The sequence below is a fragment of the Aptenodytes patagonicus genome, chromosome 13, assembly GCF_965638725.1.
Source record: "Aptenodytes patagonicus chromosome 13, bAptPat1.pri.cur, whole genome shotgun sequence".
In the NCBI taxonomy this organism is placed as follows: Eukaryota; Metazoa; Chordata; class Aves; order Sphenisciformes; family Spheniscidae; genus Aptenodytes; species Aptenodytes patagonicus.
The window spans coordinates 22159-49400 of record NC_134961.1 but is presented as its reverse complement, the minus strand read 5'-3'; the positions used below and the strand labels follow the sequence as shown (position 1 = coordinate 49400).

Here is a 27242-nt window from a genome sequence, read left to right as displayed (position 1 = left end):
TGGCCTTGGGAATAGCATCTAATATCAATGTAGCCATAGCTCCAAACTTGTCAGCTAATAGAACTATTTATTTCTTAGTGTCCTTGCAAATGCTAAAGTGATCTTACGCCCAAGTGAATTTATGTGTATATCAAGACTTAGTCTCGTGTAAATTGCTATGGCTATTTATAGGTAATTGGGCTGGATGGCTTAATAGCTTTAATGCTTGTTTGTTTTACAGGGCATCATGACTACTGGTGCTTTTTAGACAGTATCCAACCTGATTATTTCTGGGCTTCTGTAATGTGTGAAATGAAAGATATTTTTAATTTACAGTGATGGATTTTTATGGAACCTGATCAGATTGGAATATTACTTGTTATATCTGTATATGCTATTTATATTTTTTCAGTAAGGCATGAAACAGGTGCATCTGAAGATACATGTACAATCTTTTGTCTGCCCAATTTTTCTTTCCTATTTATTTTCTGGACATGCAAGCTAATCAACATTGCTGCTTTTCACTAATGCTGTCCCATTAAAATACTTCCATGTGTCCAGTTCTGATGTGAAGATAGTAACTTAAACATGTCTTCTGGTTTTGGCTGGGATAGAGTTAATTTTCTTCACAGTAGCTAGTACGGGGCTATGTTTTGGATTTGTGCTGGAAACAGTGTTGATAACACAGGGATGTTTTCATTACTGCTGAGCAGTGCTGACACACAGTCAAGGCCTTTTCTGCTCCTCACCCCACCCCACCAGCCAGCAGGCTGGCGGGGCACAAGAAGCTGGGAGGGGACACAGCCGGGACAGCTGACCCCAACTGACCACAGGGATATCCCACACCGTATGGCGTCGTGCTCAGCATATAAAGCTGGGGGAAGAAGAAGGAAGGGGGGGACGTTTGGAGTGATGGCGTTTGTCTTCCCAAGTCACCGTTACGCGTGATGGAGCCCTGCTTTCCTGGGGATGGCAAAACACCTGCCTGCCGATGGGAAGGAGTGAATGAATGCCTTGGTTTGCTTTGCTTGCCTGCGCGGCTTTTGCTTTCCCTATTAAACTGTCTTTATCTCAACCCACGAGTTTTCTCACTTTTTCTCTACCGATTCTCTCCCCCATCCCACTGGGGGAGAATGAGTGAGTGGCTGTGTGGGGCTTAGTTGCCGGCTGGGGTTAAACCACGACAGTCCTTTTTGGGCAACAACTAAAACGTCAGTGTGTTATCACATTATTCTCATGCTAAATCCAAAACACAGCCCCATACTAGCTACTAGGAAGAAAATTAACTCTACCCCAGCCAAAACCAGCACAACACATTAGTAAACCAAATTTGTTTTTTGGTTTAACTATGAGGTGGTGTTCTCTAACAATTTATGGATTTATGAGAGACTGGATTTATACAAGTCTATATAGTCATTTAGCTGGCAAAAGATTATAGACTTCAGACTAATAGGTCTTCTCTGTCCCTGCATAATCACAAAATCTGTCAAGTAACTGCTTAAATGTATTGTTGAATTACTGTCAGTCTACAATCTATGTAATGAGACACTTGATAACATGCTTGATCAGGGGTTGTATAGTTACAAGTGAACAAGATGTTGGTAGCCCACTAAAGGGGTCTAACACAGATTTACAGAAGATACTATGCTATTCCATGGAGGTAGGCATGCAGACTAGGAAGTATCCAAATACAGCGTATAAAGTTATTTAATCTAAACAAAATTCACATAGTGCTAATCGTTGGGGCTTGCATGCATGCTTATATTGGCTCCTTACTTCAAACTAGTAAGTATGTATATAGGTATATTATAAGTATATTCTTTTATATAGGCCTGCAACTGAATTTTACCATGACCTGGGGAGACTCTCATTACCTTGGACTGACAGGACTTGAAGTGATAGGGAAGAATGGTCACGCATTAAAAATAAGTACAGAACAGATTTCTGCTTCACCCCAAGACTTAAATGATCTTCCAGAGTATACAGGAGATTCCAGAACATTAGAAAAGTAAGTAGCAAAAGAGTTGGCTTGTGCAAGTATTTTCTGCAGGGCTCTTTTTTTTTTTTTTTTCTTCACACCTGTTGTTTCCACCAACAATTTTGGAGTTTATCAATTTTAGGTGCATTTTACATCAAGCTTTATGAAGTGACAGAATTATATAAACTTTTATTATGTTAACACATGTTAACGCGAACACGATTTTCATACCATCACAGGTCATTCTTGGATTTCACAAGCTACCCAGGAACAGCTTGTTGTAGAAACATGAATGAGATGTTTCCAAAAGATGGTATTTGAGTTAGGAGATGATAACATGCCTGGTTGGTATCTCTGCTAAGGACTTCCCAGGCAGAAATGTGGGTGTTCTGTAGCATCTGTCTATCCATATGCAGTGATATTTGTGCAGGATTTCTGGATAATTTCAAGGAAAATTTTCAAGTTAGCAAAGAGTGAGGATGTATTAGGGTATTGCACAAATGGGTGCCATTCTTTTGGCAATTCTGCAGCTTATTTTTTTTTGTTATTCCAATGAAGTTTTATTTATTGACAAGAATACTTCCTCAAATTAACTTGTCCTTCCTAAATGGTAGCAGTACAGAAATCATAGGCTATAGGTCTGGAGAGGATTTGCCATTTGTTGTTATTGAAACTGCATCCTGTAGTTTCCGAGTCATATCTCAATTTTAAAGGGTATTTTCAGTTGTAATCCTGTCCTCTGGCATGTTTATGGTCTTGTGAATAAGTTTATGAATTAGGACTTCTCTTTTCAAAGTCTTTGTTGAGTCTTCCTTAGAATCTTGTATTTATCTACATGTACACTAACTCTGTTCTTTGTAATTTCTGCTAATCTGACTAATATGGATGTCAAGCTTATTTGTATATAGTTCCTCAGTTCTTCTGCCTATTTGTATGAAAATCTCTTCTGTAGGCATCAAGAGCTAAGAAATCTTCCCATGAGATCCCCTGTGATGAAGAGGTTCTAGTGGTGGAGTCTCTCCAGACTCCACCGTGATGGACCCAGATGCAGAGAAGTCATTTAGCTTTTCTGTTGGTGTCTTATCTTCTCTGAATGCTCCTTTTACAGCTTAGTCATCTGTTGATCCTACAGAATTTCTGGCAGGCTTTCTGCTCCTGATGTATTTGAGGAACTTTATTTATGGTACCTTTTGCTTGCTAGCCTTCATATCCTTTTTTGGCCTGTGCAAACACCTTTAGCCTTCCAGGGTTTATGATCCTATCAATTTAGGGTTTTTTGATCATGACTTTTGTTGAAAGATGGCTTGTGATAACTTTCTTTATCCTGCCACTGAGCCAGGCTGGCTTTGATTTTTCAAGTCCTCCCTCTTTCTAATGTCTTTCTTAGTAAGTGGGATACATTTGTTCTGTGCTTCCAGTATGATATCCCTTAATATTCTCTCTGCTCTGTGTAATGATTTTATTTTGTTTTGTTGCTCCTTTTTTTTTTTTTTAACGTACTTCATTTTTGCTTAAGAACCTTTTTGGCCACAATAAATTTGGGCTTTTTTTTTTGCTTAATAATGGAATTAACTTTATCTAGTCAGCCTGAAGTCTGTGCTCTTATGAAAAGACATTGTCATGCAGGTAGAAAGCTTTTTAAAAAAGTAGGAATGTGCCCAACTGTGCACATGAAGAAGGTTGTGAACAAACTCTGCCTCTTCTCTGGGTTATCCAGCTCCTTGTCAGATTCAGTATAGTCTCATTGGCATAGTAACACACTTCAGAGTGCCAGATACACTAGTTTAGGCATGGAACTATATTAATAAGTTATATTGTATCTGGGCCTTAGAGTTTTGCCTTGGCCATTTTGGCACAAAGGCAGTTGAGCTTTCCTCTGCCTGCCCCTGTTCACACAGAGAAAAACTAAGGATTTTTCTGTTTTTCCTCAAACGGACCCAACTAAAGGAAATACAGTTTTTTTTCTCCCCCCACTGTCTTTAATTCAACAATTGCATATTATTTTTGATGTTTACTGTGCTTTTTAATTGCATGCACAAGGGCACAATAAGCCCTGGAACCTGGAAGTGGCATCTAGAAAAAAATTAACACCTGGTAAAGTACTTGATTTTCATGAGAAAAGCAAGCTTTTCCTTTTTTGCAGCTAATGGATTTTTCTCTTTGTAGGTTAATAGATGGGACTAATATCACAGTAGAGGATGACCATATGTGGCTCATTCCCTTCTCTTTTGGAGAAGATCATCTGCTCACAATCTATTTTGATAAAATTGAAAGTATTGCAGGGCTTCGCTTTTGGAACTATAATAAATCTCCAGAGGATACCTTTAGAGGGGTAAGTAAAAGAAAAGGAGCACTGCCAGCAGAAATATACAGCAGTGCATTGGAAAATTGGTACTGTGATAAATGAATATAGCTGCCTTAAATGGAACACCATAAATCTTTCTAGATTGTCTGAGTCTGGATTTTGTGGCAGGTATAATGCATTTCTGTCTCCACAAACAGCAAATATTGAAAAAAAGCCAGAGAGAGTTTAAAGAAAACTTCACAGCTGATTTTTCGGAGAGACACATACAATAGCACATATTATTTTCAAGATATATGATTCTGAAGTGGTATTCTCTCAGTATCTAGTATTTAGGCCTACCATATGGTTCTTTATTTCCTGGAACACAGGGAATGGTAGAGCAGGGGACACTTCTCCAACAGATATTCTGTTTAGGTAAGTTACAGAAAGCCAGTCAATCAATACTACCTTTTCCAAGAAGCCAGAAGAGTCTCTAGAACTCTAACGTTTATTAGGGAAGGTTGACATCTTCAAACGGTTTGGCTAAAGTAGTTTAGCTAAAATTGTATAACATACCTCCTCTCTTCTTTTTCCAAATTGGTTGTTTTATATTCTTTTTCATATTGAATTCTTGGAATTGACTGGCAATTGACACCTGTTGGAGATCATGTTGCATCTTGCTGGCACTCTGACTTTGGCTGTCCCTCATTTCCCTGGTTTTTCTCAGAAGCTATACATCCACTTGTAGTGATAATGAAGAAGTAGTTGCTGTTCACTGCACAGAAAGTTTATGAATCCATTTGTTTCCCCTTCACGTACAACTGTTGCATTCTTGATGTCCAAACTCAGTCAATAGGTAAGAAGAAGAATGTTGGTATGTATTAAACTAGAGAGAGGCAGGACAAAAAGAATCAGCAAAGTTCTGGAAAAAATTCTAGCATTGAAGTTGGAGGCATGGATCCTTCATAGGATTGGGCAAGATAGTGGCAGAAGTTGCAGAACTGCTTCTTTGTGTAAATTTACCTTCCAGGAATTGCTTCAATATGAACACTACATAAATAGGAGATGTTCCCGCTCCACAACAGAGCCCTGGCATCTTTTAATATCAGCATGGGGTGTTGTTGAGTGCCAAAGACTGGCCAAAGACTCCCAGAGGGCCAGAGAGTAAGATCTTTCATTTAAGCCACAGTTATCTAGAGATTTTAACATATGGCACATGATTTTGTAATACATTGCATTAACCCAACATGTTTGACACATGGGAGGGTTCAGGAGCATGTTGAGCTTACCTTCTAAACATATCCCCTCTATAACAACCAGGGTTTTTTAGTAAAATCTGTTACTTAATTGATAGGATTCGGCATATAGAAAGGACTCTTCCCTATGAGAGTGGTACAGCTCTGGGACAGTATGCAGTGATGGGAGACTTTCAAAACTGTATTTGTCAAGGCCCAGAGCAACCTGATTTAGCTTTGCAGGCTTCTCCGCTCAGAGCAGGAGCTGTGACTGGAGACATGCAGAAGTCCCTTCCAGCCTAAATCTTTCTGTGATTCTGTGTTCAAAATGCAATATGAAGAACTGTCTTTAAGCGGTGACGTGGAATGTTTTTCACTACCATTGTAAGCCCAAGCTTCTCCAAGGCAGAGCAGGAGAGAAAAGTTTGAACGTGAATTTTCATACCAAATCAACTCCCTGTATGTGTGTCTCAGTTATTAAAGGAGGGAAAGAAATAGCCAAATCCCTAAAATCTAACATGGAATTTGGTCTTTGGAGGCCAAACCAGGAAAGAAAGAAAGAAAGAAAGGGCTATTTTCACAGTTTACTGTGCTAGGTAGAAAAACAGAGGTGAGTCTGATAAAGTATGCATGCAGGTGGCACACCTCTAAGTCCCGTAACAGTTAGTGGGTACAATTAAAACGAGTTCATACCTGCAGTCCTCTAAAAGGATGAAATAAATGATTTGGAAAACTGAAGATGCAAGGTATCTGCTGGGCCACAGTAAAGAGGCTTTAGACTGTAAACCTAGGGCATCGTGACATCTGTCTCTTGAAGTATTGCTGTTCCTTCTAAGAAACAGTCCCCGGATATGAGATACAATGATTTGCTAGGCAGCTGGAGAGTGGTGGATTCTATTCACAGCTTTAGTACGAGAGGGTAATGGCAGTGAACTGTCAAAATGAAGGCTTGTGTGCTATTTCCAGCTCTCTGAAAAATTACCTTGTGAAAGCTTTGTTATGTGATTTGTAAAATGTTATGTGTGATGGTTGAATGCCTTCTCAGATGATGAAAATTACTTAGAAATGAGGCACATAAAGGGCACATAAATATAAGCAGCTGTGGTATAATAGGTAAGATTTCATCTCTAAGTCTCTAGACTGCCCATTCAATACGTGTTTCCTAAACTAAAGTGTATTTCAGTGGATTTTTCACTTCCTCTCCTTATCCTGGCAGACTGATTCAACTGGAAAGTAGTATGCAGAAGAGTTTCTGATATGAAAAGGATGTTTCCTTTCTTTGCTCCCAAGCTTATTAAAGATGAAACCGGAAATAGTTATTTCTCCATACTTGGTACTCACACAAACATTCCCTCCTAATTAATCTTCATGCTGTTTGGAAATGAACTGAGCACCTCCTGTAGTCTAGTACAATACCCAAGGTTTTCAAATCAAGAAATGTTTGTGTAAAAAAAAAAAAATCTTCGTGAAAATTACTTGCTTTTGGGGTGTTGCATATGTAACTTACTGATATTGTAATTGAATAAAAAATCATTTACAAATGGGAAAATATGAAAACTGTTATGAATATCAGGTCATTGATAATATGTGGGCTTTGCAGAAAACTCTGAATGTTTTAAGTTCTTCTCAGATAGACACCTGAAATGGGAATTTTAACTATAAATATTGCATATATATTTTTAAAAGAAATCCTAAGAATGAAAATTAAATATTTGCATACAAAACTAAGTTAATCTCAAATTATCATATATACATCAGTCAGTATAAAATCCAAAGATTAGAAAACTGACTCACATTACCTTTAGACTAAATTCTTTTATTAACTAAATGAATCTATTTTGGTTCAGTCCATTAATCAGCAAGCTTTAATCATAGTGCCAGTTACAAGCCATCTTGTTACATTTTACAGGTATTACTCCTTCCTTAACCAGTAGTTAGTGAAAGACTCAGTGCAATAAATGCTGCTTGTGATTAACGTTAAGTGACATTTAACATATTTCAGGGCAAGATGCAGTGATAATTGTTGCTGCATGATTGAATTGTTGTGTGACTGGGATCATGCATATGATACCAGATAGTGCTAATGGGGAGGGTGAAGGGGCCAGGACTCCTGCATCATCTGAAGAAGTTTGCCTGAATTTTTAGTTTAATCTCCAGAGATTGTATAAGGCGTGCATGCATCTATGATGTGTACAAGGCTCAATTCTTTCTGCGTGGTGGGATACCTCTTCTTTATTCATATGCCCTTAGGTTACATACAGCACTGCTTGGTAGATGAGTTTGCATGATCCTGGAAAAGTCCAAGTGCCAGCTGCCACAAAGATAAATAGAATTGGTAAAATACGGGCTTTCTATAAATGCAAGAGACACAAAAGAGTCCGCTCTTGAGAGAGCACCAGGTTATGTGATTTCTTAAAGGCTAGCTTCAGCCATTGCTGAGCAATCAGGCCTGATCTAGCAGTGCATTCAGGTGCATGATAGCTCTGTCTCCTCAAATCACCTTTGTGACGTATCATAGAATCATAGAATGGTTTGGGTTGGAAGGGACCTTAAAGATCATCTAGTTCAGTTCCAACCCCCCTGCCATGGGCAGGGACACCTTCCACTAGACCAGGTTGCTCAAAGCCTGGCTTGAACACTTCCAGGGATGGGGCATCCACAATTTCTCTGGGCAACCTGTTCCAGTGCCTCACCACCCTCATAGTGAAGAATTTCTTCCTTATATCTAATGTAAATCTACCCTCTTTCAGTTTAAAGCTGTTATCACTACACGTCCTTGTAAAAAGTCCCTCTCTAGCTTTCCTTTAGGGCCCCTTCAGGTGCTGGAAGGCTGCTATAAGGTCTCCCCAAAGCCTTCTCTTCTCAACTGAGCATGACGTTATGCTCAGATAAAGACAATGCCAAATCTCTCAGTCTGTCCAGCCCTCTGATAATCTTCGTGGCCCTCCTCTGGACTTGCTCCAACAGGTCCATGTCCTTCTTATGTTGGGGGCCCCAGAGCTGGATGCAGTACTCCAGGTGAGGTCTCATGAGAGTGGAGTAGAGGGGGAGAATCACCTCCCTCAACCTGCTGGTCACACTTCTTTTGATGCAGCCCAGGATACGGTTGGCCTTCTAGGCTGCAAGCGCACATTGCTGGGTCATGTTGAGCTTCTCATCAATCAACACCCCCAAGTCCTTCTCCTCAGGGCTGCTCTCAATCCATTCTCCGCCCAGACTGTATTTGTGCTTGGGATTGCCCCGACCCAGGTGCAGGACCTTGCACTTGGCCTTGTTGAACTTCATGAGGTTTGCACAGGACCACCTCTCAAGCCTGTCAAGGTCCCTCTGGATGGCATCCCTTCCCTCCAGCATGTCGGCCACACCACACAGCTTGGTGTCATTGGCAAACTTGCTGAGGGTGCACTCAATCCCACTGTCCATGTTGCCAACAAAGGTGTTAAACAGCGCCAGTCCCAATACTGACCCCTGAGGAACGCCACTCATCACTGGTCTCCACTTGGACATCAAGCCGTTGACTACAACTCTTTGAGTGTGACCATCCAGCCAAGTCCTTATCCACCGAGTGGTCCATCTATCAAATCCCTGTCTCTCCAATTTAGAGACAAGGATGTCGCATGGGACGATGTCAAATGCTTTGCACAAGTCCAGGTAGATGATGTCAGTTGCTCTTCCCTTATCCACCAATGCTGTAACCCTGTTGTAGAAGGCCACCAAATTTGTCAGGCACGATTTGCCCTTAGTGAAGCCATGTTGGCTGTCACCCTATCACCTCCTTATTTTCCATGTGCTTTAGCATAGTTTCCAGGAGGATCTGCTCCGTGATCTTGCCATGCACCGAGGTGAGACTGACTGGCCTGTAGTTCCCCGGGTCTTCCTTTTTTCCCTTTTTAAAAATGGGGGTTATGTTTCCCCTTTTCCAGTCAGTGGGAACTTTACCGGACTGCCACGACTTCTCAAATATGATAGATAGTGGTTTAGCAACTTCCTCTGCCGGTTCTCTTAGGACCCATGGATGCATCTCATCAGTTCCCATGGACTTGTGCACCTTCAGGTTCCTTAGATGGTTTCGAACCTGATCTTCTTCTACAGTGGGCAGTTCTTCATTCTCCCAGTCCCTGCCTTTGCCTTCTGTGACTTGGGCGGTGAGGCTCGAGCACTTGCCGGTGAAGACCAAGGCAAAAAAGTCATTGAGTACCTCCGCCTTCTCCATATCCCGGGTAACCAGATCTTCCGTTTCCTTCCAGAGAGGGCCCACATTTTCCCTAGTTTTCCTTTTATCCCCAACATACCTATAGAAGCTTTTCTTGTTGCCTTGATGTCCCTGGCCAGATTTAATTCTATCGGGGCTTTAGCTTTCCTAACCTGATCCCTGGCTGCTCGGACAATTTCTCTGTATTCCTCCCAGGCTACCTGTCCCTGCTTCCACCCTCTCTAGGCTTCCTTTTTGTGTCTGAGTTTGTCCGGGAGCTCCTTGTTCATCCATGCAGGCCTACTGGCCTTTTTGCCTGACTTCCTCTTTGTTGGGATGCATCGCTCCTGAGCTTGGAGGAGGTGATCCTTGAATATTACCCAGCTTTCTTGGGGTCCTCTTCCCTCCAGGGCTTTGTCCCATGGCACTCTGCCAAGCAGATCCCTGAAGAGGCCAAAGTCTGCTCTCCTGAAGTCCAGGGTACTGAGCTAGCTGTGCGCCCTTCTTGGTGCCCTAAGGATCTTGAACTCCACCATTTCATGGTCACTGCAGCTAAGGTTGCCCTCAAGCTTCACATTCCCCACCAGCCCCTCCTTGTTGGTGAGAACAAGGTCCAGCGTAGTACCTCTCCTTGTTGGCTCCTCTACCACTTGGAGAAGGAAGCTATCATCAACACATTCCAGGAACCTCCCAGATTGCTTATGCCCTGCTGTGTTGTCCCTCCAACAGATATCGGGGTGGTTGAAATTCCCCATGAGGACCAGGGCTTGTGAGCGTGAGGCTGCTCCTATCTGTTTATAGAGGGCCTCATCCGCTCTGTCTTCCTGATCAGGTGGCCTGTAGCAGACCCCCACCATAATGTCACCTGTCCCTGCCTTCCCTTTAATCCTGACCCACAAGCTCTCGGTCAGCTCCTCATCCATCCCCAGGCAGAGCTCCATGCATTCCAGCTGGTCATTGACATGGAGGGTGACACCCCCTCCTCGTCTCTCCTGCCTGTCCCTCCTAAAGAGCCTGTATCCCTCCATCCCAACACTCCAGTCATAGGAGCCATCCCACCACGTCTCCGTGATGCCAATAAGGTCGTAGCCCTTGCAGGCGTGTGCACGTCTCTAACTCCTCTTGTTTATTCCCCATGCTACGTGCGTTTGCAGAGAGGCATTTAAGTTGGGCCCCCGATGAAGCTGACTTACTGGCTGGAGTGGCTGGAGTTCCTTTGTGCTGCTCTTGAGGCGCTCTCCTGCTGACCTGTGATCCTTCTCCAGGCTCTGGGCATCTATTGCTGGCCCTGGCATCAAACCGGTAGGAGTGGGATGGATTGAGGTTCCCCTCCCCCAGCATCTCTAGTTTAAAGCCCTCTTCACCAGCTTGGCAAGCCTATGACCAAAGATGCTCTTCCCCTTCTCTGACAGATGGACCCTGTCAGCCCCCAGTAGACCAGGTTTCTCAAAGCGAGTCCCATGGTCTAAGTAGCCGAACCCCTGGCTGACTTGAAAGCCGAGTCTCTCCAGTCTGTTGACGTGTGTATGTATTGCTGCAGGCTCAGGAATCATAGAATCATTTAGGTTGGAAAAGACCTTTAAGATCATTGAGTCCAACCGTAAACCTAACACTGCCAAGTCCACTGCTACCTCCAGGGATGGTGACTCAGCCACTTTCCTGGGCAGCCTGTTCCAGTGCTTGACTACCCTTTCAGTGAAGAAAGGAAGCTTCAGTTTGCTGAGATATAGTGAGATGCAGTAATTGAAGGATCTCTTCAATACATTTCTTCTTTCTTTTTTTCCCTCAAATCCTCACCTCTCCCATCCCCATCAATGTCAGCTACGATGCTCTGAATTGCACACTATGGGTTGCAACTGGTATCTGCTGGTTTAGGCTTTCTTTCGCCAAAGGATGTCATGCTATAGAGGAATGAAATAAATATAACAAAATTATTGAAATTGTTTCAGCCTCTGAAGTGAATGCAATTGTTTTGGATCTATTTTATTTTATGTCATGTCATGTCATGTGATGTTATGTTATGTTATTTTAATCAAGGCTAAGATAGTCCATGTGTTGCTGGATGGTCACAGCATCTCCCCTCCAGAGGGCTTTCTTATCCGCAAGGGACCAGGCAACTGCCATTTTGACTTTGCCCAAGAAATTCTCTTTCTTGACTATCTGCAGCCCCAGCTGATTAATAAAGTACAAAGGAGGTAAAGTAGGATGTTTTTGCTATCTGAACCACGCAACTTCTCTTAACTGTTCAGTATTTTTTCATATTCTCTGTTGAAGCCAATTATATTAGGCACCTGGGTGAAAATATGAAGTATTTAGAGCAAAATGTTTCATTGGGTTTTAACTATATACTGTTAACCAGATTTTATTGAGATCAGAGGACCATCTAGTCCATAATTGCAGGCAGAGGGGTCAGGGGGTGGTGTTTGTGGAGGCTTAGTTCTTTGGTTTTGTTCTCTTCTTTTCTGAATGAGCCAAGGATACATAAAGAAACTATTTTGTCTTGATTTTTTTGGCAGGACTGGTTCAAAGAGAATGGAACAAGCTAGTATGGACTACGAAGCACCATTAATGCCATGTGGTTGTATCCTTCTCTGTCATTTTCTTACTTGTCATATAGAATATTCTAGAGTTATATACTATGGTTATGAGTCCTGACCTTTTTGAATCCAACAATTTCTGGTGCTTTAAGAAATTAACAAGATACCAAGAATATGAGAAAGGCTTCCATTAAGTATGAATTAAGAATAAATAAATGGAATGTAATATGTGAATGTATGACCTGTTTTCAGATACTCTGGTAGCTTTTTCTCCTGCATTTTATAATCTACCCAAGCTGGAGCTAGAGGTCCATTAGCACAGTATCCAGCCAGCCTATCAAAGCTAGAAGTAGTCTTCGCATTTTTGCATATCTTTGAATGTTTGTCTCATTTTATATCTTTATTAAGGTTGACCAGAACTGTGTAATATCCTTGCCATTTTTCTTAATGTTTGTGGCTTTTAAAGCTTAAGTTTTCCTAGATTAGCGCAGCCTTTACCGTCATGCCATCCATCTATTTGATGGGCCTTTTAAATCCATTAGGCTATTCTAACCAAGTTTGGGGACAATGAGGTCTCAGCAATACTAAGTTCCTTCCGGTTTCATGAAAATCAGTGTCTGGGTAGAGCAAAGAGATACAAATGAGTGCTCCATTAGAGAAATGGACAGCACAGACTCCATCATTACATTTTTCTGCCATTCAGTTTAGGGGCATATTTGCTGGCCAGTTATCACCCGTGTAATTCAAAACCAGGCAAAGGCATATTCAGAAAACATAGGAAGGCAGTAAAGGCTCCAAACAGGAGCTGTGGTGTTAATAAGTCGCAGTGTACGAGAAGGTAAGACACACACTAAAAACATTCAGTAGTTCTTCATGTGATCAAAGAACATATATGAACATATATATATGTGAAAATGTATACATGTAAATATATATAGATAGACTTTTGCCTAGTTGTGCCACCTGCAGAAGTTAATTTGTGTGTGTATTATCAGTGACAGAAAAGGCAGACTTCTTGTCTTAATAAAAGACAGAGAGGTTTAAGACATAGGGAAGTCAGAAGTGAAAAACAGATTTTTTTTTCACTTTCCTAAAGTGCAAATAAAAGTGTCTGATATCGAGATGTGGGCTGCACAATAGTTTTTGAAACTGCAAATTAAATAGTCTGTTAGGACAAAGTATCAGTATCAAAATTTTCCTTAATAGCTTTTTGCTTTTTAGTTGTTTTCCAGTTTCAGCTTCTGACAAGTTGGGGTGATCCCTACTACATTGGTTTGAATGGACTTGAGTTGTTCAATGAACATGGAGACCAAATCTTGCTAACTGAAAACAGTATCCTTCTACAGACCAAGCGCCTCTATCCCTTTCAGATACATAGTTTGCTCTCTGGCAAATTATCATATGGCATCACTTGCTACTTCTTCCAAATTGTCAGTTTATCCCATGTGATTGCTCTCCTTGTATTTCTCTATATTTGCGTGATGATCTTGTTTCCATATGTTTTAATGTATTTTATATACTTTCAGAACATTTCTTCTCTGAATGGGATACACCAACAAAGCAGGAGGGAAGGCTTAAGAAGGATATGGTGGTTTTTGCTATCAACATTTATTTCTTCTATGGTGTGGAAGGACCAGAAAGTTTGATGAGCTATAAATTCATAAGAAAAGGTTGAGCTCAGTTCTTTGTTATGGAATCTTTCATTGTGCCACAAGAAAGAAATTTTTCATAACTCTTGTTCTGGAGCCTTAGGCTATTCTAGACGCCCGATCCAGTCGTGAAGATAAGGGCTGAGACTTTCAGTTTGATTCAGTGTTCCCTGGGTAACCAACAGAGGGAATGAAGGACATGTTTGAAAGATTCATAGTCATCAAGGTTACACTTCAGTGCTCTGTATCAGCTAAAGTCTCTTAAGAGCTGAAAGCTTCATACCCCAACATATAATTCATGTAGTTCAGTTACATGGAAAAAACAGTTTCATAGCCAACTAGAATGGATAAAAAGCGTGGATGCTGCATGAATTGTATGTCTCTAAGGATCCTCATTGCCTAATAAATAGAGGATACAATGAAAAAGGTAATAAAGGCTTTTTCCTGAGTGCTGTTTTTATTTGTATCTTGTATGATACATGATGAACTTGAAACATCTGTAATGGAGAAGAAGCATTTTGAAATTGAAAAGTGGTAACAAATTGTTTTTAAGAACAGGGGATCTTTAACTTAGCTTTTAAACGGTATGTCTTTACAGTACAATACAATGCCAGGTAAAGATACCTCAGCTCATTTTGAATGATCGCCTGTTTCTGCCTGTACAGTAGTGTTGCTTGGATATATTAGGATCCCCAAAAGACCGTATTTGTCTTAGTGCAGTGTCTAAATGCGATAATTCAGTACTGAGTCCAGAGCAAGCTCTTCTTAAACAGTTGAGGCGTTGCTGTGTTATTCCTTAAATTCTTTATAAATACTTACAGACTCAGGCCTTTTATAAAGCAGGACAAGGGGAAATTAATATCCCTCAAACCGGATTGCTAGGGATTTATAATTCTGAAGACAGTGCCATCCATCCACATTTCTTTGCATGTCTTTAACATACATATGTTTTTAACATAAATGTTCTCTTACAGAGAAAATCTGGTTACATTTAAAGAACTGAAAGAAGGCCTTATTAGACAGTTACTGATTTTTATCGCAAAGCTTGAGGAACTCCCGCAAAACCTAGTCTGACTGGTGACTACCTCCTGCAAGGATACTTTTCTTGAGATATGTTTCATATGAGGAGTTTTCACAAGTTCATGCTAAAAAATGGGGCTTTGTCACAAAAAAAGCTGGGAAGTGCCTATTCCTGATAAGGGAACTTTATTGATGAAGTCATAAATACATACTTGAAAACAAATTAAATGCAGCTAGTTCATTTATTGCTATTTTAAAAATAATGTTGAATGCCAGAATCTGTAAGGGTTGTCCTGCTTTTAAAAATGTGCCCCCAAGTTCCTCATCTACCTATGTGAAGTGCTCGGGGTATTTTTAAGTTTTGCTGCTGTAGTGGCGAATACTCGCTCATGGAATCTGGAAGAGCAAGTGTGAACTTTTAAATATGGTGTTTCTGAAATGTACTTTTCAGTTATTTCCGCTTAAAGTTTTTTTTTCAGATATTGCTGCTTTTCCAGATAGTGTCAACATTTTAGAAGATGTATCTGGAGACATCCGAACTCCAGACAAACTAGTTGACAGAGTAAATGACACAACTGATGGCAGACATATGTGGCTTGCACCAGTTCTTCCTGGTTTGGTACATTTTCCCTTTTCATTCCATTTTAGTGATGGGCATAGATATAGCTAGAAGCATAAAGGAAAGGGGAAGCAGACATAATTTTTAGGTAAATTTGATATTAGTAAATGATGCTAAATCACTGCCTTTTAGAAGAAGTTCTTTTTCCAGTTTCCCTTCACTGCAGAGATAGCAGCAGTATAGATTTCAGGTTTGTAATCTCCTTCTGTCTCCATGGTGCAATAGCAGAAGAATTTCCAAGGCTAGCGTAGATGGTTTTTTCACTTATTTTGAGAAAGATACTGACAAAGGAGTTTAATATGTGTGTTTTGTGTAATAAACACCTTTCAAATGGGAGCGGACTGGGATCCTAAATTCATTTTTACAAAAAGCAATGAATGTTGTTCCAGCAGTGAGAATTTTTTTAATCTCATTATCTGTGTTGAATTCAAATTCAGAAATCAGAGATGACAGACTTCGTATTTCATGTCCTAAGGCCGCAAGTGATTCAGCCCTTTTAGAAGCCCCGTGTTTAAAATATGGGGTATCAAATATCTAAACAGGAAAAGTAGATAAACTTAGATGAGTTCTGACTTTGTTTTGAGAGAGGACATTTTTTATGGGCCTGTTACGGACATTGTTAAGATGTACTTATTTCTTAGAAGAGGATGGATTTCAAAAGTAACAAAATGTAAACCCGATGTGATATGTTGTAGCTTACTGTGTTGGAAAAATCCTTACTCCATATGTTACAGTTATTAATTAGATAATTAAAAGCAAAGAATTAAGTCAATTTTGAAAATACTTCATATATCATTATATGTTGTAATGCAGTGGGTATAATTAAGATAAAGCTTTTAAGTATACTTGGGAATACTGACCACTTGCATTTCTTAGGAAAATGGAAGGTCTGTGTAATGCTTAAGGCTCCTACTGGGTAGATCCCACATCTTGAATCCTGGTAATTAATTTGATGGGATGCTCAGATATCCATTATAACATCATGAATGATTGATTTGACACCATCTGAGTTTGCTCATGTCCTATAAAAGACATGCTTGCAGAGACTATTTCGTTTTGGCAAAAGGAAGATAACAGTACCTGGAGTTCTAGCACAGATGCATACACTGTTTTGCGTTGTTATGTCTGACACCAAAGTACTGTAGAAGAACATAAGATATCAGTATTAAAAGGGTAAGTTGATAAAGTGTGATATACAGGAGGGAAGAGTAAGCAATTTAATGGCGCTTTCTGTCCTTAAACTGTAGCAAATTATACATTTTCAGACCCACATAGTACTTTTTTCTCTTCCATCTTCCACGGTGTGGTTGTACAGCCAGGAAGTGCAAATGGATTAAGCAATCAGGCTATTCATGATCCTCCTCTGTAGCTGGGATGCTGAACCAAAGCCTGTATATACTTACATCCTCATTGCTAGGCTGCTTTGAAACGTGCCGGTTGCCTAGAAAGCTGAATTAACTCTTTGCTATATTGGAAGGTTCAAAAGCTTTAAGGAAATTTTATATTATAGCCTTTCTTTTCCTTTCTAAATATCTTCTCCTTTCTAGTTCTAAAAGTGTTTTTATCTTTTGCAAATTTATTACTAATGTAAGTACAATTTGAATTCTTTGTTCCCCTGTTACTGATTGTCATTTTGTTTATTTGTTTGAATGTATTTTCCATCAAATTTCTCATTTGCTGTGAGACTAACAATTGCTATTGGAGGCTACGCCCAAATTGTCTTCTGGAAAATCACAGATACAAAAATTTCTATTGATCACCTCTACCTTTCTTTCTTCAGTAAAAAAAATGCATAATGGTTTAATACAACTAACTATCTTCTCCAGTGCATCAAAGGATTAAAACTTCAGAGGATGGGAGAGATGAAGCTTAAGATACGTTGGCCCAAAGTTGGTATAGTAGCTCATAAAAGGAATAGCATAGAATTAACTGTAACAGGCAAGATTGGTTTCCTACAGCCTAATCTTTGGTCTTAACATCTTGACATTAATGTCACTGAAAGTAAAATGAACAATACCTCAAGCAATAATTGTTTAGCAAGCATCTGGAGAATTGTCTCTACATTCTTATTAGTGTCCCTCACACAAAAATTGCAAAATTTCTGCAAGAGCTTTCAAAGTCAGGGGATATAGGAGAAATTTTAGTCTTGCAAAGAGAAAGGTGGATTCCATTCATATTTGGTAGAAAGAAATGGAATGGAATGGAATGGAATAGAATAGAATAGAATAGAACAGAACAGAACAGAATAGACACCAGCTTGTCTTATCCTGAAGCACGTGTCTGTATTTGGTTGATTAAATACTCATTAAAAGTGTCTCTCTACCCCTCCTCCAGTTGACTAGCACTCCAGGATGACAAGCTCAGGTGTAGATGTTATCTTCTGATGAGTTACAGGTACATTTGAGAGGGCAGCTCTGGGGTAGAGACAACGTCTGTGAATTATCAACAGAGATGATAACTGAACTTAAATCAATCCTTAGCATCCGTTATCTGTCCTCTAGCTATATCTCTTTAAATACGGACCTCTTTTGATGGAACATGCATGAGAATTTCATTTCTTTGGGGAATTTGTGCTGTTGAATATAAATTAATTCTCTTTTACAGGTGAATAGGGTATATGTCATTTTTGATGTACCTACTACTGTGTCAATGATCAAGTTATGGAATTATGCCAAAACACCTCAGAGAGGTGTGAAAGAATTCGGTGTAAGTAATTTTTGTATGCATTTTGTATGTTCTGGTGAGTCAGCTTGCTTGATTTCTGTACTTATTTTCACAGTTTACTGAAGTGTGATTCCATAGAATCTCAAAGGATGGGATTAATCTTATTTAACTCTGCATTTAGTATTAAAATGACTAATCTATGCCAGTCATCTGTCCTCCCTTTCTTGTCCAGGGAAAGAACACTTTATCTGATTTTTTTCTTCGATAATTGTCTTAAGATAGGATAATGCTTTCCTTTTTCCACTGACTATAGAGCAGGCCTGGAAGACTAGTTTAAACTACAAACCCAAGTTTTAGACAGCTGAAGTGAGGTGAGATTCGTTAATTCCTAGATTTAAGAGTGATTCACTCCAGTTAATAGAATGGCAATTACGTAAAACATGAAATACATTTTTAATTACCTACATGAAAGCTGCATTAGAAATATCAGTGAGAAGATAAAAACTTGAAAAAAAAATCCAAATCCAGCAGTGACTAGAGAGAAATGGAAGTTTTAAGGAACAAAAGTTAAACTAATGACCAGACTTGTGAAACAAATAGGGCAAAATGATTTCTAGTTAATTGATAGAGCCGACTGCTGAAAGCAATGCCTGATTTCTAGATGTTTTGTTTGTTTGTTTCTTAAATATCTTTAGCTTCTGGTGGATGACTTGCTTGTGTACAATGGGATTCTGGATATGGTGACCCATGTAGTATCAGGCATCCTGCCAACCTGTGATCCAGTGGTCCCGTATCATACCATTCTCTTTACAGATGATGAGAAGATTTGCCATCAGGAGAAGAGAACCGTTATTAGGTATGTGAGTGGATCTTGATTGGAAGAAAGAATCTCGTTTTCAAAAAATGTTTTTATGTGACTAGTGTCAGCAATATGTATATTGCTATAGAAAATTCCCTTCCAAAGCATGCTCAGCCTCACTTAATGGGAAATAACCAATAGTTTTTTAGATACTAGGACCAAATTACCAGCTTTATTTCTTAGCATTTTTTAGCGCTTACTGGGGTTCATGATTCATATTTACATATGTCTTCATGGAAGCCTACAGTAATAAACACAAAAGAAAGAAGCTAGGCTTCCTTAGAGAAGAAATAATAGAATGCAATGATATTACATGGAGGGAAAAAACCCAGAAAGTTAATGAAAAAGAACCAAACATCAAAAGTAAAGAAAAGAAAGTCCTCTTATTTGGCACAATTGCTAATTAAGAAACCAGAATTCTACTATTTTATAAACGTTCTAAAATAATGAACTTCTTAAATGAGAAATGACTTGCATTCAGAGGAATGACACTTTGAAACCACGAAGTTGGCAATCTCACAGAAAATACGATGAAATGCAGTGAAAAATGCACTTATATTTAGAAGGTCAGGATTGATAGGGTCTAAAAAGCAGTCTCTAGCAAGGAAAATAAAGATTGAAAGAATAATTTATTTTAAATGAGATTGAGAAGTGAAAAATCGAAAGCTTACAGAAATAAACACTTTCTTATACATTGCACAGCTAACAAATAGAATGTCTTGCACATACATCACTTGGAAAAAAAGGCGACAGTTTTGCATTCAAAAATGGCACATGATTCGTTCAGAAGAATATTCAAATATTTAGAAACAAGTGGAAGGAACGTAAGCTCTCCTGATTAAGAACAGAAGTTCACGTTTGCCTACGGTGTTTGTTTTCCTGTGGTTCTCTAAAGCATTTGCTGTTGGCCAGTGGTACTGTCAGATGTTGAAATAAATTATTATCGTTTGGATGTATTGTGTTAGACTCATGCTCTTGTACAAGTGGCTGTGTTGTCATGGTAAAATTTGGAGGTAAACAATTTTTCAAGTGCAAAAGTTACTGAAATGAAAATGTCTGGAGGAAATAAAAGTATTGAGAAAATTTTCAGTGGGATGTAGAAAGGAGGAGGGGAAACGAACCTTTACTTTCTTCAGCTTAACATCTTTCTATGAGATTTTATTTCTGTTTTACGGGAAGCAGAGAAGCACCAGCTGTAATCATAGATCTTTTTCATACAACTTCCTTTGCACATATTTATAAGACATATACCCTTTGATTTAGTTTTAAGAGGGGTATACTTTTTGGGCCATGCAAACTGCATGATCTATTTTCCAGTCAAGAACGTGCTGAGTTTCTTCTCTTCTAGACTTCCTGTGCAGGAGCTTTCTTCTTAGCCTGATTTGCAATCTTCTATTCCCTTTCTCTACCTACTACCCAACCGAAATATAGGGTACTTCAGCAATAGAAGATAAATCCCTTACTACATGCTGGATAATATCCCTCCATTTAAAAAATATGCTCTTGAGCTTTTATATATTGTTACTTCTGATTTTGGCCTATTCTCTTTCACATGTCACTGTTCAGTATTTTATGAACCCTGAACTTGAGTCTGATATTATCATCAATACCTTAAGTTCTGATTTACCTCAGTATCGGTTCCCCTGTTTCACTCTGACAGTTTGAGAGACGTGACATTTTTCTCCCAAAATAGAAACCTATTTTGCGCAGTATTTGTAGAGAAAAGAAAAATACACTTCTTTTTTTCCAAAGGCACGGATGAAAGGGAGATGTTATTAGTGATGTTTTCTTTCACGTTCAATTCAGCTCATATTTTTTTCGGCAATTTGTTTAATTTAATTTAACTTTGAAGTTACTACTTCTTTCCCAAAAAGAAATTGTTAAAATTTTGCAGCAGCCTGCAAACAAAACTTATCACAGTAAATGAATTTTGTTTAGTTCAGAAAATTTTCAAATCATGCTATATCAACATTACAAAACAGTGTTAAGTTCCATGTAAGGATTTTTATACCCTCTTTGTACAGCACTGATTTAAAGTCTCACTTTGGTTAATGTGGTTCAAGCTGTGTAGGCAGGCAAGAAAATTGTAGAGTGAATATGATATTTATATTTGAATGTGTGCCTGAATGAATGCCACTAATTAAAACTGTCAAGCAGTCCTTCAGGTAGATGCAGACAGAATGCCTTTCCTTTCTAGATAGTCTCATATAAAGTGGCTGTGCTTCATAGCTTTGTTTAGCCTCCAGGACCTAAATAACTTACTTGGTATCCTTCTCCATGACTCTCATAGCTTTTTACAACATTGATTATTTTGGCTATTGTACTGATTTTAGTCTTTTCAGCAATCATGTGGGAGATCAGGATGTACGAATGATGAATGAAAATGAGATTGTCACAAACAGCAAAAAGAAGCAGGCTGTGGCTGATCCAGGTTAGTTCTCTCTTCTACAGTTTTCTTCTGCTCACTTTCTACAGAGACAGTATGGATAATGAACATTGTTATAGACCTAAAATGGGAAAAGTGGGGAGACTCACACCTCTTTTATATATTTAGTTCTACTTTTTCCACCATAGGAAGGCAAAACAGGAATATCATACTCCGGTGGATTTTTATTCTGTATCTAAATCTGAAAGTGGATGCTGTAAATCAAAGACATATGTGGCATGTAGTGATAGCTTATACCAACACATACACAGAAGTCCTCAGGAAAGAAACTGACTGAAGATAAACTGAACACTGGTGTTAATTGTACAGGTTCATAGATAGCTTTTGGAATAATAGGCTCATTGCATCCCCACTGGCCTTTTAAGCAGCTTTAGAGATGATGCATATGTGTCTCAGAATTAGCTGCTTGTTGCTCCTCAGGCAAATCCAAAATCATGGTAAGTGTAACAAGGGGGAAAACATGTTGACGTTATTCCTCCCACTGTCTTTCTGGTTGGTCTTTTCTCTTACAAAGTGATAATTAAAAAGACAACCTCTTTTTTTCCCAAGGAGAAAGAGTAGATTGTATTTATAGTCTGAAGAGTCCCAGTCATTCATTGTAAATTACTCAGAATAGCTCCCTAAATACATTACAAATTCTCAGCCAAGCTGGTATATTCATGATTGTTTTTTTCTCCTGAGCATGATGCTTTCTCCAATTAGTTTCTCTAGAAAGTGTTACAGAAATTATTTGATGGCTTTTGATAACAGTTCTGTAGAAGGATTTGAAATGCCATTGCCTGCACAAATACAGCTTCAAAGTTATTAGTATATTAGCACCAGCTGTGTCAAGTGTTTTGAACGTCTCTGTGCCTGTTGTAGTGACAGCCTGCTTTCCAGTGCAGACATACCCTGTGTCCAGTACAGAACAGCTGTCATTGCCATGGCCATCACATCTATTGTCCAAGCATTAAGGACACAGAATGCCTCTGAAGTCATCAGTTGAGGAGTGCCTGTTGCCATCTACCCCATGTCTCGTCTCCTCTGTAGTACTTACTGGTATCAGCCATAGTGGTTGATAACATAGATTCGTAGAATGATTTGGCTTGGAGGAGACTTCAAGGGGTCCCCTCCTGAGGGAGGGTCCAACCTCCTACTCGGAACAGGGTCAATGTTGAATTCAGACCAGATTCCACAGGAAAGCAATTCCATGGGACTGTGAAAAAAATTGTCAATGTAAGAAACATTACTGAGAAGAGTAGCTTAGCTTTCATTCTGGGATGGAAAGAGAAATGGGCATGTTTCTTCCTCATTTTAGTCTGTGGCTTCACTGTTAATACAGATACAGTCTTAAAACAGCACTCAATTTTCCTTAACAGCTTTGCGTCCAAAAACCTGCATATGTGAAAAAGGACTGCAGAGGAGGAAAAGATAAGGGATTGTGATTGGAAAGTCCTGAATATACCCAGCCCAAAATACCTGCAATCTAGCTCTTCAAGATATGTATCATCCAAATGGAAGATTTTCCGTGTCTGCTGCTGCTGAACCACCTCCTGTCTTATGAGAGGAAGTTTTATTCACTACAGGAAATTTTCTTCAGTAATGAAATTTAAAGCACAAATTCAGTTTTCTGGGTTTTTTTAATTGTCATTATCTGTCTGATCCCCCCCCCCCCCCCCTTAATTGAAAATCCAGGGAGGAAGGAACATAAAGGAGTGAGTGAGAATCTTATTGCTAACTGACAACTGTTCCTGCCAAGTACCAAGAACTTGGGTGAAGCAGGATGGTCATAACAAGAGGCTTCCAGAATATTTCTCCAGCTTTAATTCCTAAATCCTAGCTGGATGATCACGAAGCTCCTCACTAGATGGAAGTGTCTGCTTTGTTTCTGATGCCTGTAAATAGTTCTTTGGGAAATGCAACTTATTAGAGGAAATATTCTTTACCTCTCTGTTTCTGGGCTGCCACTGTATGTTTTGATGCCATGGCTCTCTCTAGGGGCTGACACTGTTTCTGACATCCGGAGAAGTTCCACTGGGTATGGAGAAGTGTGATGAATGCTTTTAGAAAATGGAGATCAGGAGGTGGGTTTATGAAGGTTTAATAAGTAAGTTTCAGCTGTCACTTCTCTCATCTTTTGCAGTGAAATAATGATTTCTTTCATTATTTCACTACCATGAAAAAAGCAAAATAGGTGTTTTGTCTGAAGCGCCATTGGCAGGTGCTCTACACATTCTTCAGAGTCCCCCTGCTACAGAGCAATGCTCTTTTCTCCTGTTTTGCCTGCATTTGGTTATGTGAACAAGGAGGCCATGCCTCTGCGCTGCACCAACCAGATCTGTTGCCAGCAACATACCATCACTGTTGAGAAATGGTAAATGCATTTTAACTAGAAGAAGGCAAGGAGTGAACTGCATTTTTAAACACAAAATACCCTGCATATGTAGTCGTTGAAACAAAAACTCTACCCAAATAATTATGCTGCAGGATTTGTAGCTATGCAAATGTACTTTTCACTGAAAAATTGTCAGTGGTGACAACTGGTAAATCTCTTCCATAGAAGATTCTTCCTTTCTCATTTAGAACTCGCTCATTGTTTCCAGAGCGAACTGAACGCTCTGAAGTCAGTATATGCTTTTAGACAAGAAACAGAGATATACTATTGCAGCTCCTGATACAGAATCAAAATGTGCTGCTTCCCTTTCTGTACTGTCAGGAGTGCAAAATCTTGTATATTTGCTTATAAAAAGCATACTTCTTAGCTGTTGTTGGCTAAACTGAAAAGACTCAAGGTAGCAATGCATTTCCCAGATTTCTGTGTATTGATGGAGCAACAAAATGTATTTTGTACTAAATACAAAACACTTCTAAATGTAAAATAGTGTATGTATCTTGTACTTTGTTTAAAGGCTTTTCCCAAACTACACTGACAAAAGAACCCTTCTGTTGTTCTGAGAACTGTCCCTCCTCATGTGTTTACCAGTGTAGCTCTACCAAGAACCAAGTTTTAATTTTTGCTCCAAATCAGATAACCATTACATGCAACTCAAAATGAAAAAGAGGAGGAGCTGAAAGGAGGATTATTGGTAGGGCTAAGAACAGATATAAATCTATGCGTTTGGAAGAGGAGAGGACATAGCAAGGTTTTTAAGACTTAAGGCACAATCACAGATTGGTCATATAGGCAATCTCTAGATGAGATGAGGCTTGTCACATTGTCTGTTCTTCTGAGAAAATTGCATTGAATGTGAAGAGAAATGAAACCCATCATGTTTCCTGGCACAGAATACCATCCTTCTTATTGATCAGAAAAGGTATGAGGGGGAGAGGGCTTTCTATGCTCATCTGTCTTCTCTACATCTGTCTGGAGCATCTCAAGTCCTATGTGATGGACTAATGATTTTTCAACCCTAATCCTTTGAGGTAACTCCAGGTTTTGGAAATTATTGCAAAATTCTTGGTCAAGCTCAAATGGGTCGCAATTCTCTCCATCGTCTGTTTCTCTGCCACCAACTCTTCCTCACCGGTCAGTTGGTAACTGCAGCCAGTTGTCACACCTTTTGCCTCTGGAAACCTGTATGCAGTGCAGCTGGTCTGGCACAGAGAGTATTGGCTTGCACCTTCTGCCAACCTCTCCTAGCAACTCCTTTTACCCATTCAAGAGATTCCCCACAATTGCCACACTGTGGAAAGACCATGAAAGTCTTTAAAGTATTTCAAAAAAATTGTTAAGTTGTAGAACATCCTCCCCTGCAGTGTCTCTGTGGGAAAGAAGGGTTTGCCAGCCTGCTGTCTGCTCTGGGATGACATACGCCACCAAGGCAAGGCCTAAGGAAGTCCTTGATTCTAGTCAGTCATATATAGAAAGTAGCATAATGTTTAGAAAATACTTCATTAATGTCTGTGGGAGAGGAGATGTCAGCATCTGCCCTCCTAATTGGAGCTGAGATGTAATGACTCTTTATATAACCAAAGATAATTAAGTGTCCTAGTCAGCCCTATATACTCTAACATAGATACTTGCCTCATTTCCACAATGAATCAGGGAGGAAAAAAAAGTTTCACTCAATTTTTCACCTTTTCTTAACTTAACTAGTCACAAGTACATTCCTGTCAGACTAGCATTTACAGGAGGGAAAAGAGGAAGAGTAAATATGTAATCAAGAAAATCTCCATGGACCACTTCAGTCAATGTCAGGCACAGTTTTAGCAAGAGTAATCCAGCAAGAATGTGCACAGTAACACATCATTTGACATTGTCAAAAGCATGACAAAGGAAAAGGAAGGATTAATATGAATTCTTGCTGAAGCCTTTGATGTAAATTATTACACTTTAGCCCAGTTCCAATTTCACCTTAGCGTCATAGTTGCTCACCTATACCTGTAATGACTTGCTTTAAAGGGGTTGGATCAAGATAACAGAAATGAGTTTGTCCAACAATGACACTGAGAAGGGCAGAGGATAAAGAAATAATCTGTGAGGAAGTACATGTCATACTGCCTACTTTTCGATCTTTAAAAAGATATTTTTGTCAGTCTTCACAGTGTAATGTGAAAACCGGGATGCCTAGGAAGGCAGGAAGGCCTGCAACTTCTGTTTTCAATTTTTGCCTTTTTGTGGTTTAATCCAGTAGAATGTAAACAGCAGTGAGAAGTACCCATACGTGGACAAGGGAGCAAGCAGTAATGCAGACAGTGTAAAAGGCAGCATAGAAGACATCGAAGCTCATGTATTACTGAGTCAGGAGAGTCATCCTCATTTTGGAGGATGAACCCATAAGAGCTACATGAGGAGCTACATACGGCAGCTAAATTAAACTGAGCCCTTCTGATGGCTTAGGCTGGACCTGGACATAACATTTCACCAAAGCATCCTGCTTAGGTGATGCTGTTTTCTGTAAGGTTTCTTGGTCCTCCTGGCCTTTTACCATGTTCCTGGTGTGTAGGTCATTCCCCGTGGTGATGTTCAGTCCTGTCAGTTCAGGGATGTACGCCAGGCTGGTAACATCTGCAGGAGCCTGACAGTGCCAATGAGTGACTGGGTGTGGTGAGATTGGACAGAGATCTTGTATGCCAGGTAACACACCGGAATGACCAGAGGTAGGACTCACTGACAGTGATGATGTGAGAATGAGAGCAATGGGTGAGGGAGGTTGAATGTTGAGTCTTTAACCCCTCTATGTTACCAGGGAAAGCTCACTGCTCAGCCTAAGTCAGGTGAGAGGAAACGTAAAGCGCTGTATTGACATCTGAATTCTGGCTCGTGCAGGAGATGAAGTCTGCTTTCCTTTTGATTCAGTCAATGGCTTTTACTCTGTGAGACAGAAGCATTTCCCATTCCCTCCTGCTGTCTGCTTGAGTAATCCTCACTGTCGGGTGCACCTCTATACCGGCCTGGGGAATCACTGTATATATATTAGAGTCTCTCTCTATATATTAGAGTCCAAACCAGCACTGGTGTGAGCAGACACGTTGTATAGGGATGCCTTAGGCTGGCCTCTATGTTCTGGGGCTGCTGATCCAGGAGGCTGAGCTCTAACAGGAGCCGCTGTGCTGGTAAGAGTCACTGAAGTAGCCAAATCTCTTCCAATATTCTTTGAAAAATGTGGACTCCAGAACACACTGCCTAGTAATGGCTTCACCAGTACTATAGATACTGTAACTATGCTCACTACAGCATTTGATGCACCTTCCTCTATTCCCTTCTAGCTTTTTTCAACATGTCTATCTTTTAGCTGCATCATTATGCTTAGAAGGTCACTCCTTTTGTCTTCCAAAACAAGGTCGTGTTCAGAATCATT

The 27242-nt window shown here is 39.7% G+C and overlaps 1 protein-coding gene across 2 annotated transcripts in view; it reads left to right on the top strand.

The window, feature by feature from the left end:
- Nucleotides 1-24338, top strand: part of KATNIP (katanin interacting protein) — a 67732-nt gene extending 43394 nt beyond the window's left edge. Inside the window, exons 17-26 of one of the 2 annotated variants that reach the window (XM_076350955.1) lie at nucleotides 1810-1987; nucleotides 4124-4289; nucleotides 11706-11863; nucleotides 12185-12249; nucleotides 13427-13537; nucleotides 15354-15493; nucleotides 18098-18199; nucleotides 18853-19013; nucleotides 21350-21447; nucleotides 22821-24338. In XM_076350955.1, coding sequence (XP_076207070.1) covers nucleotides 1810-1987; nucleotides 4124-4289; nucleotides 11706-11863; nucleotides 12185-12249; nucleotides 13427-13537; nucleotides 15354-15493; nucleotides 18098-18199; nucleotides 18853-19013; nucleotides 21350-21447; nucleotides 22821-22876 — 1235 coding nt within the window. In that variant the 3' untranslated portion in view covers nucleotides 22877-24338. The remainder of the gene's footprint in view (nucleotides 1-1809; nucleotides 1988-4123; nucleotides 4290-11705; nucleotides 11864-12184; nucleotides 12250-13426; nucleotides 13538-15353; nucleotides 15494-18097; nucleotides 18200-18852; nucleotides 19014-21349; nucleotides 21448-22820) is intronic. The other variant, XM_076350954.1, reaches the window with a different exon arrangement.
- Nucleotides 24339-27242: the final 2904 nt, after the last annotated feature.